Raw genomic sequence first — 16,339 nt, forward strand, 5'->3', positions numbered from 1 at the left:
ATATAGAAGGTTAAATCAATTGAGAACTAAAATCAAAATCATTGTTCACTGAGCCCATGTCCATGTCTGGGGTGGGTTACTTCAAATTCCCACTTATTTTTGCCTTGGCCTTTGTGTGTATAATTGGCTATTGATATTTTTAATGACACTTTGGGTTACAGATTATATAAATCAGGTTGTATGGTCGACGTATTTAATTACTTTTAAATACTTAAATTGCTTGTAAAATATAGTTTTGTGTAAAGTTACCTGTTCCAACAAAAATGACGTCATAAGTTTTTCCGCCAGGAGTTTTTATTTGCGCATCAACTGCGATTTGTGTAAAACGATAGCTGTAAAGAAACAAAGAACAGTGAAGTTTTAAATTTACTGAGATACATTTTTTGATTTTTTTATATACAAATATAAAGTCTATGAATATATGCATTTGAGAAGTATATGGGAGAAGTATAAAAATGTACAGAAAATAACAATTTAAAAAAGAACAGACAATAAAAACAATCAAGTAGCAGTAAAAAATGAAAACTTTTTGAATGTAGAGAATATTTAAATAATTAAAATTCAACAAGATGGCAACGCTGTGGCACACCGCAATGCATAATAGTATGAGCATCCTGATAATAACGTTGGTCCGACCACCAGCACTATGTAGTCCTGTACGTTGTTTGTGAGCATTGAAGCATTCAAAACATGGGCCCCATAAGCGTTAATAGCAGCGCCTCAAGCATTTAGTACACAAAATGTAAAGAAGTGCCACGCTCGCTCAGTCGATGATTTTCAAACCGCCAAATCTCTGAACCGTCGAACCGCCGAAACCCCATTCCGCTGCATTTCTGAATTGGTGAGTTGCTCACTTGTTCAGTTGTTCAGTTGTTCAGTTGCTAAGTTGTGAATGTGAAGGACTTGTGTGCGTTTTTATTCCGCACATGAATTCAAAGCGAAAACTATAAAAATAAATAATGGACACCAATGGCCACTGACAACAAACAACAGCACGGAGCAGCTGGCAACATCTCCGGCATCACAATCAACAAGAGCAATGATTTCGGTACCTCGGAACAGCAGCTCACAGGAACAGCAAAGCTTGCAATAACGACCAACGACCAACGACCAACTGGCAACTGCCAACAAAACGCTGAGCAAATACTCGTAAAGGAAAAAAGCATTAACTAACTGAAATTGTATATTATTTATACAATAAAAGTAATTTTCTGTGATTTCACCACAAAATAAAGCACAAAAATATTTCAAATTGTTTACAGAAGAGAAATAGTTGCTGCCACTCTCCATTGTCGACGGCATTAGTGTTTGATGTAGTCTGGTATGCAAATGTTAGCAATACTGTAACATTTGCAAAGTGTCAGAGAAAATTCAATTTTTCAATTATTCAATACCGCAAAGTATGACTTTTTCAATTATTTTTTAACCTCGAATACACAGCAGCCCGTCATCATTGAGGATGCGGAACAGCTGTGGAAGGGAATTCGAGTCCTGAATTGTGATTTCTTTATTTGATAAATTGCATTTGACTTCAACGTTTTCATAAGTTTTACACAAAAAACAATTTTTAAAATTCCATTCAGGATTTAAGTACACAAATTAGGTTCTATTTAAAGAACATCATGGAATAGAATCGGTTTTGGTTTCTTCGTAATACTAAGTTATAAGAAATATAAACAATGGCTATCTTCTAGCCTTCTAGCATTTTAAATGGATTAGAAAGGAAAATAGATAACGTACACCTAGATGACAATACCTAGAATAACTTTTGGGTTTCCAGAGTTATGATCTTGTAAGAGTGAATCGCAATGATGAAGAAAAACTAATTTCAGAATGAATTTCAATATTATCTTAATTCTTTTATTTCACTTCGGTTTTATTTCTCTTAGCATTCCTTTTTCATAGTTTAAAGGGATACTATGTTACAACAAAGGCTTTAAAACTATAGATGAATTTGGAGATAAAGCCTTTACTTCAACACCAAAGTCTTACTTGAGTTGGAAATGAGGTAACAGTCATGTGGGTGTTGAGCAAAACGAAAGAGCAGATAAACTTGCAAAGCAAGGATCAAGCGATAACTTCTACGGCCCAGAGCCCAGAACACCATTGGGTGGATAGGTGGATAACTTCACCTCATCTCTCTCCTCACCTCTCTCATGATGGAGAGATATGAGCACTTGTAGACAGACTAAACTGATGATGCCAAAACCGTTGGTCAGGGAAGCAATAAATGTGCTTACCAATCCAAGGAGTACTCTGACCTCATTGACTACTATGTGAACGTGTAAACTTCAAGTGTCATGTCAAAAAGAACTATTGTTGATGTTATATATATATATATCCCTTTACATATATATATATATATGTAGTTGTTATAATTTCTTATTTCAACGACCTAAGAATTTAAAGATATTCAGACTTAAATTAAAGAACCTAACTAAAAACGAAATGGTTTGCTTTCGGTATATTTTCCTGAAGAAGAGTTTTTGTCGTCAAATGCAGATAGGTGCTTCCAAAGATAATGTCTTGTGATTCTAAAGGCAAATCTCTATATATAACCTAAATCCCTATAAATATATGGTGATTTCCTATTTCAACTACCTATGAATGTAAAGATATATAGACTTAAATTAAGGACCCTAACTAAAGGCGAAATGGACTATTTTCGGTATATTTTTCTGAAGAAGAGTTTTTGTCGTCAAATGCAGATAGGTGCTTCCAAAGATAATGTCTTCTGATTCGAAAGACAAAGACGACATTTTACTATATTGGACAGAACTATTTTCCGGCGCTAACATTGTGATGCATTGTGATTCATTTCTTCGAAGTATATTAATTACATGGAGGTCTTCTTTAACTGCAATAATTGATTCATTGACAGTTTTAACCGCAATTTTTTTATTGTGTCATTTATTCATTTACATTCATAAATTAATTAAAATTAGTTTAAATTTATTTTTAATAGAACGAAAAGCTAATCAAAAACTACGTCAAATACTATTAAGTGAAAACCGATTACACATTCAAACATCTGATAGAGCTGGTGGTGGTGAATCCCAAAGAATGAGGGGGAAACTTTTTGAAAGTTAGGGAGAAACAACAAAGACGTAAGAAATTTAAATAAAAGAAAAAAGGTCTACTTTTTCAAATTTCACATTTTGACCTTACAAACCCATGAAGTAACAAGTACGACGTGGATGCTATGCGCTAGGTGCCAGTTTAGGGGAAAACACTGTCTCCAGTAGGAAGAGACCAAGGAATATTCAAGCCCGTACCATAAGATACAGGAAGATGATAGTCAATACTAATAGGGCAGTTGAGGAAAGGAAAAAGTTACACTTTGTTCATCTTGTTTCATTTAACTTTTTAGAAATTGAAAGAACAAAACGAAAAAGAAAAAAAAAAAACAAAAAGAAAATCAAAAAGTTATCAACCGAAGTCACTTTGTACTTCTGCTGTTACTTTTTCAAGTTGCTGTTTTTATTGCTGGCATTGCTGTTGTTACTAGTAATACAGTGTTACCAGGTTGTTCTTGTTATTGTTGTTGTTGCTGTTGTTTATTGTCGCTATGTTTCTGCTGCTGTTGAAGTTGCACAACTTTTTGAAAAAAATAAAGAATTTTAAGAGATAAGTGAAATTGAACAACAACATCTATTCTGTCGTCTTTTTAATTTTTCATTCTAATATATTTCTGCTTTCTATTTATGTTTTAATTTTTTTAGCAACGCCAGTGTCAGTAACAGTCACTACCAAGTACAAGAAGTTGCCAGTTGTCGCAGCAGTTAGTGGCAGTGCGAAAAAGTTCCAGAAAAGTTTTTTCCTATACTAAAAAGCAACAACAACCACAATAACAACAACATAGTCAGGTCAGTGAATACAATGTCTAATTCCGATTTTGTTTCTAAACCAGAATTGGAGTCAGAAACTGATTCAGACTATGATTCAAAATCTGATACAGAGTCGAAGTAGAAGCAAAAGTCTAAGTAGAAGCAAAAGTTGAAGTCGAAGTTGGTGTCAATGTCAGTGGTAGCAGTGATGTACTAGGAATGTTTAGTTCTTATCTTTATAGGTATTGCCAAACGTTGTTTCTATGTAAAAAGACGCTTGAGACCCAATTGTTGACCGAATGTACATACCGTACAGACGATCGAAAATAAAACACAGGAAACAATTTGCTTAGAAAATCTCATTTAGGCGTATGCCAGCCTTAAACCGTATAATGGCGGTCCTCATTATTGCATGCCAACGTTTGTGCAAAGTATAAACGCCTACCAAATTGGTAAGTGCTGCCAGCGTTAAATTATGCAACAACCCTCAAATACCTACACTTCTACGTACACTTCTACGTACACTTGTACCTATTCATGCACACAGCTACGTACACAGGCGTGTACATAGTGTACATTTATAACCATTTCAGGTACGTTTGACTTGTACTCTAACTAAATGTGCGGTGCCGTTTGTACGTTACACGGTTGGGGTTATGGGGATGATGGGGAGCAAAAGTTTATACTTTAATAACTTTTTTCCTGTGTGTAAATGTGTTAAATGATATATTGTATAGCCAATTTATTAAAATTTTTATGTGTATTTTATGCAATAATAAAAGAGCAAAAACTTTCAATTACACTTGAAAAAATTATTAATAATTTATTTTATGATAAATTAGTTCAGTAAATGTGTCAAAAGCTAGTCAAAAGTTTTCACTTGAAATCGTTTTCAAAAAATATATTCAAATGTACATAGCTACATAAAATTTACATATATAAACATAGCGATAGGAATGAGTTTTACCTGATAGAGAGAACTATTAAAAAGTTTGCACTACTAATAAAGTTTTGAAAAACGGTTTAATGAATATTACTAATTGACATAAATGATTTTGCTTTTAATTAATGAAAGAATACAGTACTAATTTGAGTTAGTTATTGAAGTACTGCTTCATATGTTTATCTTCTTTTTGGTCTTTCTTTATTTTTTATAACCCAAAATTAAAAGTCTGCTTTGTAATTTTGCTATCATAAATTTTAAAGCTTTCCTTTATATCATCTGCCCATACTGACTATCCTCTTTTTCTACTGCCCAAAATGTGAGCATTGAAAGGACTGATAGTCCTCTTCTTCTACTGCCCAAAATGTGAGGATTGAAAGAACTGACAGTCCTATTTTTTTACTGCCCAAAATGTGAGGATTGAAAGTCTTGTTTGAAATTTTTTTCACATATCCGTCTATCATTCCATATTCCACTATCCGAATTGGTTTTTTTTCTACTGCTCCACATGAGACAATTGAAAATTTTTTATGTAATGCTGATATCGATTATTCTCTCTTATATCATCTATTAATTTTTTTATTGTATTCCTTTTTTCTATTGCCTAAATTGAAAAATGAAAATATTCCTTGCAAATCTGTTGTTGTCCATTTTGAAGACTTTTCAATTCTCCGTAACTTCTTGGTGATCTTTCTCTATTCTATTTTTTATATAGCAAGAGTTGAAGATCGGTTTTGGAACTGTGTTGTCGGTCGTTTTAAGATTTTCATTCAGTTCAGTTGGAAACACAGATGTAAGGTTAGTAGATGTTAAGTTGATGTTGATAATGTAAGATATATCTTAATTAATTGCGGAACTGACAACAGATGAGGTTAATATCTGAAGGAATATCTATTGGGTTTCCCACACATGTGGACTACAATACTGGTAAAGGAACTAGAATCAGCTGAGATAATATCGGCCTTAAAATAATAAAAATATGAATAAATAACAAATAGCTTTCCCAGACATTTAGTCTTGTGATACTTATATATTGTCAGTGTTAGTGGAGAACTATTAACAAATGAAGTGAGAGGTGAATAATATAACTTAATTAATTGCGGAACTAACCACAGATGAGGTTAATGCATGAAAGAATATGTAATGGGTTTTCCAGACATGTGGACTACAACACTGGTAAAGTGAACGTAATCTAGGAACTAGAATCAGATGAGATACTAACGACCTTAAAATAATAAAAATATGAATATATAACAGCTAACTTTTCCAGATATTTAGTCGTGTGATAATAATATTTTCAGTGTTAGTGAGGAACTATGAGCTGATGAAATGATAGCGATCTTATAATAATGAAAATATAAATAAAAACCTAATCAGTTTCTCAGATATATAAATGAACATAGCAACATTGTCGATATAACTAAGCAACTGATAATAATATGAATAAAAACCTAATGATTTTCTCAGATATATAAATGAACATAGCATTTATATTCCTCTGTTTATATAACAGAGGAACTAGAAGCAGATGAAGTCTACCATTGACTGATAATGAAAAAAAAAATAAATAAATAATGGTTGATGGGAACATACAATATTAATATCGTCAACGCTACTGGGGAACTAGTGACTGATCGATGTTTGCTAAAGAAAATATGAATCAATAACTAGTGGGTTTTTCAGACATAGTTGAACGATTAGTTATATTGTCATTGTAACTAATGCACTAGGAGCAGATGATCTTAATGTTATGGTAATGAAAACGTAAATGATTTTCAAATAGATCAATGGTTTATTAGGACACATAGTTAAATAAACACAATTTATCGTCTTTGAGTTCAGTTGGGGTTCGATGTAGGTATTATTACACCACAGGTCACTTTAAAAATATTGATTCTAATTAGTTATTTGCTTGCAATCAATTGCATATAGTGATTGGCTTAATCACTATATGCGATTGATTATAGAGAAGCACTATGTCCCTAACTTTTCCGACCTATTCAGCCGCGAATACAGATGCTGTGCATTTTGTGTATTTTTGTAAAATGAAATAAAAGATGAAAATATATTAATGTAAAATACATATGAGTACTTTAATTCATATGGAAATCGCACTGAATAACATGAAAATACGCATGTTTACCTAATAAACCAATATAAATTGTCAACATAAAATCATAAATTCATAATAAAATTGCTTCGTCAATATTGCAGGATGCGGTACGAGTGTTTATTTATAGGCGAAAGGAGTGTTTGGTTTCTGTGTTCGAGCAATAAAATTCGACAAAAGTACATTTTTCATTTAAATGATTTTTTCACAATTTGACGCGTTCAGGAATGATTCCGAGTTTTGCATGCGGAATATGGAATACGCAATGAAATTATGGATTTAGTTGACGATGAAATGTTAAGTTATTTACGAAAATTGCTGTTTTCCAATATAAAACCAAACACATTTTATGGGATGACAGTAGAGCAGGGCAAAGGATATTTTCCTATTGCAACTGTGTAGGAGGACATAAGGAACGCAGACACTTGTTCAACTAGGCGTTTCCTATTAGCGCTTCTTTTTATGCTCACCTACTTCCTTGTCCATAAACAACATTATCCTGGGCTTTTCAACTTAGCGTACTGAACACATACGCAACGAAAATTGTCATAAATCTTTCGATTTGCATATGCACAGCTTTGTTGTGCTACACACGTCACTGGTTCATTGAGTTCAAGAGACATGAGATGGAGCAAGTTCTTTTACGACTACAAATTTCCATTTGTTTGTATTCCTTTTCGAGCATATGTTCAATCTTGCGTCTTAAGACACGTTTGTTTCATATTAATTCCTTTGGTTGGATTCGTACTGGTTTGCCATGCCATAACGCCACTACATTAGAGACTGGCTAACGCAAAAAGGGACGAAATAATTTTGCAAATATGAGTCATTTGAGACTCATAAAACACTCATTTTACTTCAGACCTCATAGATACTTGCACTTGCCAAACTGCCAAGCTGCCAACGTGCCAAGCCAATGTTTTCTTTTTTTTATTTAACTGCCAAAATAACCAATTTGAGACAAAAACGTATCTCTTTTGTTTTTCCTTAGCTGATTTCTTCTTTTCGAGTCCATTATTTTTATTTTTCTTTCCAAATGTCTTTCAGTTTTATTTCTTTGCATAACAAATTTTTTCCGCACACACACGTTTCGCCTGTTAGAGACACCGGAAGTCGTTTTTGCTCTAGCCAAGCATGCATGTCAAGCTGGCATGCATGCATCATGCTGTAGCCAAGCACTTAACTGTGATATGTAAAAATCATTGATTTTTGTTTACAAATTGGAAATTGCTTAAGTTTCCTCAGAAATTTTATTGACACATTGATGCCAATAAACCAACACATTCATATGTACACGTACTATCACTCTCGTATCTCCAACACCTTTGATGCCTCATGCCTCTACCTTTACCTTTACCTTTACCACTATTGCAACTTGCTTAGCAAACTGCTATGTGTTGAGGTGTTCACACTGCTGTTGATATTGGCACGACCAAGTAACATAAACTGCTTTGTAGGTGATACTCTATACATCAAACTCGATTTTATATCCTTTTTTCGTTTAAATTGAATTTTTAATTTTTTCTTATTTGACTATTTCAAAGGATATAACTGAAATTGAATCTCAATTCTGTTAGTTCATGTTTGGATTTCATACTAAAGTTTTCTCCTTAAACGAATTCAATGAGACATGGTATATATGTATATCATCAATCAATACATTGAAAATAATATTTGTTGTTCAATATATAATAACAAATAAATAATTACAATAAAATATCAGTGGCATATTCAGGGATTAGGGAATAGACTCTCTCTCCTTCTTTGACAATATAATAGCTAAAACCGAAATTTAGTGAATAAAAATACATTCTGGGTCCACTACAGAAACATTTTTTCCAGAACATTCCACTTGGTTACGGTACTACAAATTATATATGTTATTTAATATCGAGTACAATTAAAAATAAAAAACAGTTTATTAACAGCAATATTAAAACGATAAGAACAATAGTAAATGGAGGATAGGTAATGAATAGTTAGAATAAAATGGATAAATAAGTTTAAATGGCTGGTCTTAAGATAAACTTCGAGCGAAAATGTCTGAAAAAGAGGTTATAGAAATATATGGTTCAGTAAATGAAAATAGAGTTTTGAGATAACGGAGATCACTCACAACGGTTCACCTCAACGTAAACCGTACATATATTTCGGGGTGTTTTTGCAGCAGTTTCACTTTCTTTAATTAAAAAGGCTTTATATAGTATAATTTTTCAGATATTTAAGTTTTAAATCAATATAACTTCTTGCACGAGCATATACCATTAAAAAAATGTGGCCTGAACTCCTTGTTCATTAGACATAGCGTTGATATATTGAAAGCAACACCATTTAGTGACATAAATAACCTGTCAACCTGTCGTGGTGTAATCACTTATTGTAAACTGAAGCATGTCACATGGAAGTTATAGTCTTTTATGTGGCATGCTCCAGCACACAAACTAAGAACGACCGCCAATGCATAGGTTGAAAACAGGTTTCTACGATTCCTGATCAGTCATTGAGGCTAGCAAGTGGACTTAAATAGGAACTTGCTAATTGGTCAGTCCTTCAGGAAAGTGATCTAACTATCAGACTAATGGATGTCATGTCTCTGCTGATAGTGTGTCGTCGATAATCAGGCGAAGAAAAAAAAAACTCCTTAAGGCAGGGTTTGCTCATATTCCAGGCTTTCAAGACTAGGTCTTGGTCTATGGACAAATCTATTGACCTAAACAAACCTCCCAAAGTCACAGTGGAACAGCTATGCTGGTAAACTTGCATGACGGCATAGAGTTAATTTTAATAGCGAATTCAGTACCAAGTCTGGCAAACCTACGGTCTCAACTTGTCCTTTTCATGGGGGCGCTAATTGGTGTAACCAATCTGCACGGGTTTTAAAAACTTTTTCATGTAACATATGGAATGAAATAGTATGTAATCATCAATGTTATGAAGATATAGATATGTCTTCTAAGCGTGTGTACCTGAGTTGGTGATGCGTGTGTTTACATCATTACCTGTGGACAGTTTTATGTCACACTAGAATAACTGAATACGGCGCCTTTATGAAATGATGGATCTAATGTCTTTGTATCTGCTTCTATTTATCAGGTTTCACTGTACTTTTAGGTTGTGCAGTGTTGGGTTATTGTGATTGCCAATTATTCGTTTTCAGTGTCAGTTTTAGTGCACGATCTTTAATGTATTTTTCGACTAAATCGACTCTTAGATCTCTATCGATATCCGTTCCTTTTATACATAAACTATAACTATAATAAAAACTTAAGACTACATCTATACGGAGATAAAAAAATATATATAATATAAATACTGCCTCTGCAAACAGAATAGTATTGCAATTTAACAATTAAAAATAAAAATATGACTAATTAATTTAATTATTCTACAGTTGGTTTATGATTACGTTCTAATATAAACACAACAAGTTAATTTGTTAATAAAACTTTCACAGCAAATTAACAAAACTTCAGAAAAATGTGCGAACATAAAAGTCAAGTACGGCTTTAGGTCAGTTGGCTAAGGAGCGCTGACTCTGAGCTTCAAATTTGATAGAGCACGAGTTCGATTCCTGGTACTTGCAGTCTCAAAAAGTATTTACGAATAATTAAATGCAAGAATTATTTCCAAGATCACTGATGATGGATATTTGGCAATACTCGAAACAGCTGTATGGTCAGCCAAAAATTCAATTAATTAAAATAATATAAAATAAATTTTTGTTGTTATAGTTCACTACTGTTCGAAAAACCTCTTTAAAAAATAATATTTAAATAATAAAAATAAATAAATGAAACAGAAATGTAATTCATATTAATTCCATGTTAAAATGGATTCGGTTATGTTGAAATTAGCTCTCCTCACAATATGAATGCTTGCCTGCTAAGGCGTTAAGACTTAATTAAAAGAAACTTCTGACTTCATGAACTGAACAAACTGAACAAACTGAGCAAAATTAATTCAAAACCGTTTACAAGTTCAGTAAAAAATTAAATTTTATTAGACAATTAAATGAAATTGTTGCAGTGTTAGAAATAAACGAGCAGAAAGCTTAGATTGCCAAGAGTCTATAAGGAAATTTTATAATCAAAACCTTTTACAGTTCCTCTGCAGTGTCTTTCAACGTTGAGGCGAGGAGCAGAACAATGGAAACTTGCCACAAATTCGTACGAGTATTTATGCTTAAGTAAACTCTGTTCGTATTTATTCACGTGCATTAATTTGATATTAAATTTTTTGCATTTACTTCACTCGATAAAGGCAAGCAACCAACAACAACATTAGGAGCAAAAGCAGCAGCAGCAGCAGCGACAGTGACAGCAGAAACGGTAGCAGTAGCAGTAGCAGTATTAGTAACATAGACGTGTACTGTAAAGCAGCACTGTAGCAAAACAATACTCATATGTGTGTGCCTGTGTTAGTATTTCTTCTTTGCAGTTGTAAACATTTAAGCTAAGAAATTCCAATTTTATGTCATTGCAATTTAAAGCCATAGACAACACATACACATGCATAAGCCAACAGCCATCAGCCCGCAAACGTACACACAATCACACACACACACAACATATAAGCTTAAAGCATTTGAATAAGAGTAAGGCATAAAATGAAAAATAAAAAAATAAATATTTTACAAGAAACACACAAATGAGGTGCTTTTGCAAATGCTTTTTTGTGTGTATGAGCATTCACATTTGCATACACATTCGCATACACATTCGCATTCGCATTCGCATTCGCATTCAGAATCGCAATGCAGCCATTTCGAAAATGTTAATTTAACAGTTTTGCATTAAGTTTGTATTAAGTTGACGATGTAATTTACCACATGTAAGGCAGGAATTCTTATGCGAAAGTATGCCAAATGCGGTGCTTTGTATCCTTAAGTACTTCTCTTAGCAAAATGATATATAAATTCTAATTTTTAACATTGCAAACATTTCAAACATTTTTAAATGTTTTTCATTTTCATTTTCATTTTTATTTTCATTTTTCAATTTCAATTTCAATTTTTGTTTTATTTTTATTGTTATTCTCATTTACTTGCTCGTTCGTTCATTGCTTAACTTTTTAAACATCATTACTTTTTATTATGTTTTTAATGTTTTAAATAAAAACAAAAACAATAACACTCGTCAGTAAATTTACTACTGTTAATAAATTATTCACTAACTTGAAGCGCACATACTCGTTACTTTTAATAATAATTGAGTATTAAATAATTTTAATAACAAATACTCGTTACTTCAAATAAAAATTAATTATTTACTTACTGCAATTGTCAATACTCATTACTTTTAATAAAAACATTAACTACTAACTAATTTCAATCGCAAATACTCGTTACTTTTAATAACAACATTAACTAATTACTAATTTCAACTGTAAATACTAGTTACTTTGAATGAAAACATTACCTCGTCAGTAATTTCAATAGCAAATACTCGTTAATTTAAATTTAAACATTAACTAGTCACGAATATCAATCGCAAATACTTATTAATTTTAATATAAACATTAACTAGTCACTAATATCAATCGCAAATGCTCGTTACTTTTAATTATAATTAAGTATTAAATAATTTTTATCGCAAATACTCATTACTTTTAATAAAAACATTAACTACTAACTAATTTCAATAGTAAATACTCATTATTTTTAATAAAAACATTAACTAGCCACTGATTTCAATCGCAAATACTCGCTGTTTTTAATAAACATATAAAAAAATTAGTAACTTTATTCGTAATTATTCGTTACTTTTAATAAAAATATGAACTAGTCACTAACATTAATCGTAAATACTCGTTACTTTTAATAAAAATTAACTATTCATTTACTTCAATCGTAAATACTCATTACTTTTAATAAAACCATTAACTAGTCACTTATTTCAATAGTAAATACTCATTACTTTTAATAAAAACATTACTTTTTTCAATCGCAAATACTCGTTACTTTTAATAAAAATTAACTAATCACTTACTTTAATCACATATACGCGTTACTTTTATTAAATATATAAAGAAGTCACTAACATTAATTGTCAATATTCGTTATTTTTAATAAAAAACGTGAACTACTCGCCAACATTCATCGTAAAAACTCGTTTCTTTTAATAAAAATACGAACTAATATTGTTGTGCATGATTTCTCCCAGAATTCATTAAATTTCTTATTAAAGACAACTCAACAAATCTGATGTTACAGATTTTATTGGAGTCAGCATTTCTAGTAACTTTGTTCCGTACGCTTACCTCTTGATATTTCGAGATTTAAAGGTAAGCTCGATTTTGCAGTCACAAAAACTATACACTCCATTTAATGTCAATGAGTATATGAAATTTTTACATTGATTGTTTTTATTTTCCATGTAAAAATTTTTACCTTTTAAGCCCGATATCTAACAAAAAATTTTTGGGGTTAACTGAAACCACATAAAAATAACTTTAGAATCATAATAGATATTCTTATATGACATTGTAAGTTGAATTAACACATTTTAAGATTGGGAAAGTGCTCTAATTAAGTTTGTGGGTTTGCGAAAAGAATAAAACCTCAAAATATGTATTAAAAGTTTGTCCAGCTTGAAACAAAAATGAATGAAATATCTATGTGTGTCGAGTATATCGAAGGATACTCGATAAAAAAGGTTTGATACCACAAAATTTCAAGATAAACGAACTTGGAGACAAACTCTACATCTTAGAAGGGGCAGATCTCTAGGTTGTAGTAATAAATTTGACAACTACTACAATTTATCAAGGAAATCTGACTTGAAGAAATAATTTCCATTCATGAAGGTTCCATTATTGAAGGTAAATTTTATAAATTATTATTATCAATTTTCTAGTCCCAGTTTATGTCCTCCTGTGATCATTATATGGTGGGTAGATGTTAAGCAAGGAACGTGTCTAAACGCCTAATCTTCCTCCAATTGGGGACGGTGATCATTTTGTTGAAATGTTGCCATATATTGTGATATCTAGTCAGATAGTCCGCATCTTGTTAAAGACAGTTACCTCTTTGTAATCAAATGGACAAACCAGCTCTTTGTCTTGTCAGGTTCCTGAAGTAACGTCCGAAACATTACTCACCATTAATTGTAGACTACATCTACAGCTCAATAGTAAGACTGCAATTCACGGTATTGTATGGTCGAATCATTAGTTGCAGAGTTACGATGCACCCAGTAAGTAAAGCAATAAATTACTCGTATTTCGATTTTCAGTGTATCGTAGTAGTTCGCCAAGAGAATTGAGGAAAATTTTGACAAATAATTACATTTTCATCAAATAAGTAGCATGTTTGAGAAATGGATGAAAATGTGTCTATTTAATTTTAACATGAAAATATTAATAGTTTACTTATTGTTATTTTTCTCCATTGAAATCTGATATTAAGTGGCTCAACATACACATTAAGGATAATCACAGCTAAATTCAAATTTTTACAAATTGCAAGTACGTACTTACACTACATGGAGGAGGGTTCTTAATTCGGTTCGCTTAATGGCAACCGATTCACAAAATTAATATTTTTCAACCATTGCCATATTTTTGCAGTAATTTTTATATTTTATTTGCTATAAAATTGCAAAGTTAAAAGCTAAACTCGTAAATTTGTTAAATTTTGCTATGGAAATAGCTTAAGTATTTCTTGAGCACTTTTTTATATTTACGATGGAATGTTATGTGGCATGTCGTCTATAAGATTTTGTGGTATGAAGAGGTGAAAAAAATTGCTGTAAAGTAGTTCATTGGGTTCACTCCAAGTGCTCTTTGCACTGGCACATATATTTACGAGTCTTTCCCACATACTTCTCCCATGCAGACATGCACATCCCATATCCTTGTGAATATGTACGTGAATCTAATGTCACATTTGCGTATATGAGTGCTGCCAGATATTCCTTTAAATAAATGAGCTTGTTTGCGTATGTAGCATTCTAATATGGGAGAGTGCGTATATTTCTTACTTATGTTTTCACAACAGTCCTAGCAGTCATAAATCTTTCACTTGCTCTTTTGCTTTTTCTTACTTTTCCTTTTGTTTTAGATCTTCTTTTCTGTTTCTTTTCTTTTTTCCTTTTTTTTCTTTCTTCGTACTGTAATTACATTTCACAGCAGTGCAGAAGTCGTGTATCTGTGGTGAACTTTATGTACGTGTAAGAGACGTTTGATACCGGGATCCATTAAATCGTTTAATCAAAGTAGGTAGGGTAGGTGCTACTAAATAAGTAGGTTAGCCATAATGTGGTTAAAAAAACATTTGTCTAAGTGGATAATTTAAATAAAATATAAATCAGACACATAAAAAGCGAGAACAAAAAAATAAATAAAGTATTTAAAATAAATAAACGCGTTTTTAAAACAAATTTTATTGTTAATGGCATTTAATTAAAATCACCGAGAGTGAGAGTTGGTGACATTGCGATTAATTGGGAGAAATCACGTTTGATAAGCGGTTCACTTGGCACAAGCACATATAAGTCAAAAGAATTAGTTGCGCAAAAACACTGTACTGCTTACAACCACTTTTCAAATACAACAACCTTAGTGCGAAGAACAGAAAGCTGATAGCCATATAATTAGACCAGCAATACTTTATGGGTGTGTCGCGCATAGCAAGGCTGCCGTTAAGCTCTCCGAAGGCTCTTCAAAGTGCCATGGTACATCCGCACGTAAGACATACTAAGAGGCTAAGAGACCTTAGAATAGATCCGGTCCAAAAATTCATAAGGGACAGAGCTCCGAAGCTATATGCGAAAACCGACAGGCTGTTCTACTTAGCACTATCTAATCTCAGAGTAATCACTAACCGCACGGGGCGGTACGTAGATCTTAGATCAATCATTGAATAATGAAGATTATGAGGAATACTTAAATTAATCAGTAAGATGGGTGGGACTCTGCTGAAATCCCCAGCCATCATAGAGTAAAAGTGCTCAGATGCACTAACTCGGAAAAGGCTCCACATAGGTAACATAACATAACATTTAATTGAAATATAAGGTATATTTAAAAAAAAATTAAATACGTGCATATTTAAATTGAATGTATGAGTTATTGAATGAGAAGGTGTAGAGAAGTGCAGAATTTTTTAAGAAAATCTTCTTTGAAGGAATTGTATCCTTAAAATGGAAAGATGCTCTCATAATTCCTATATTAGAGATGGATTAAATGCATACTTTTCTTAAAAATTATTGCTTATGAAGTTGGAGATACAGACATCTTAATTTTAAGATGTCACATCTAAATAAATGAAATATATTTTCATAAAACAAAACAAATTTATGTATGTTTTTATGCTGGCCTTATCAATGTTATCTAAGACAATATAATTACATCAAACATTTTAGTTATTAATAAAGAATTCTTATTTATTGATCAACATTAGAGGTAACAAGACAGAATGTATTTTGAAAGCTTTCGGGGCTCAATAAAACAACATATAGC

The 16,339-nt window shown here is 32.0% G+C and overlaps 1 protein-coding gene across 1 annotated transcript in view; it reads right to left on the bottom strand.

The window, feature by feature from the left end:
- Window positions 1-211: 211 nt before the first annotated feature.
- Window positions 212-16,339, bottom strand: part of LOC119688395 (semaphorin-1A-like) — a 33,948-nt gene continuing 17,820 nt past the window's right edge. The window contains exon 8 of the mRNA XM_038103075.1: window positions 212-332. Coding sequence (XP_037959003.1) covers window positions 212-332 — 121 coding nt within the window. The remainder of the gene's footprint in view (window positions 333-16,339) is intronic.

The sequence above is a fragment of the Teleopsis dalmanni genome, chromosome X (assembly GCF_002237135.1).
Source record: "Teleopsis dalmanni isolate 2A chromosome X, ASM223713v2, whole genome shotgun sequence".
In the NCBI taxonomy this organism is placed as follows: domain Eukaryota; kingdom Metazoa; phylum Arthropoda; class Insecta; order Diptera; family Diopsidae; genus Teleopsis; species Teleopsis dalmanni.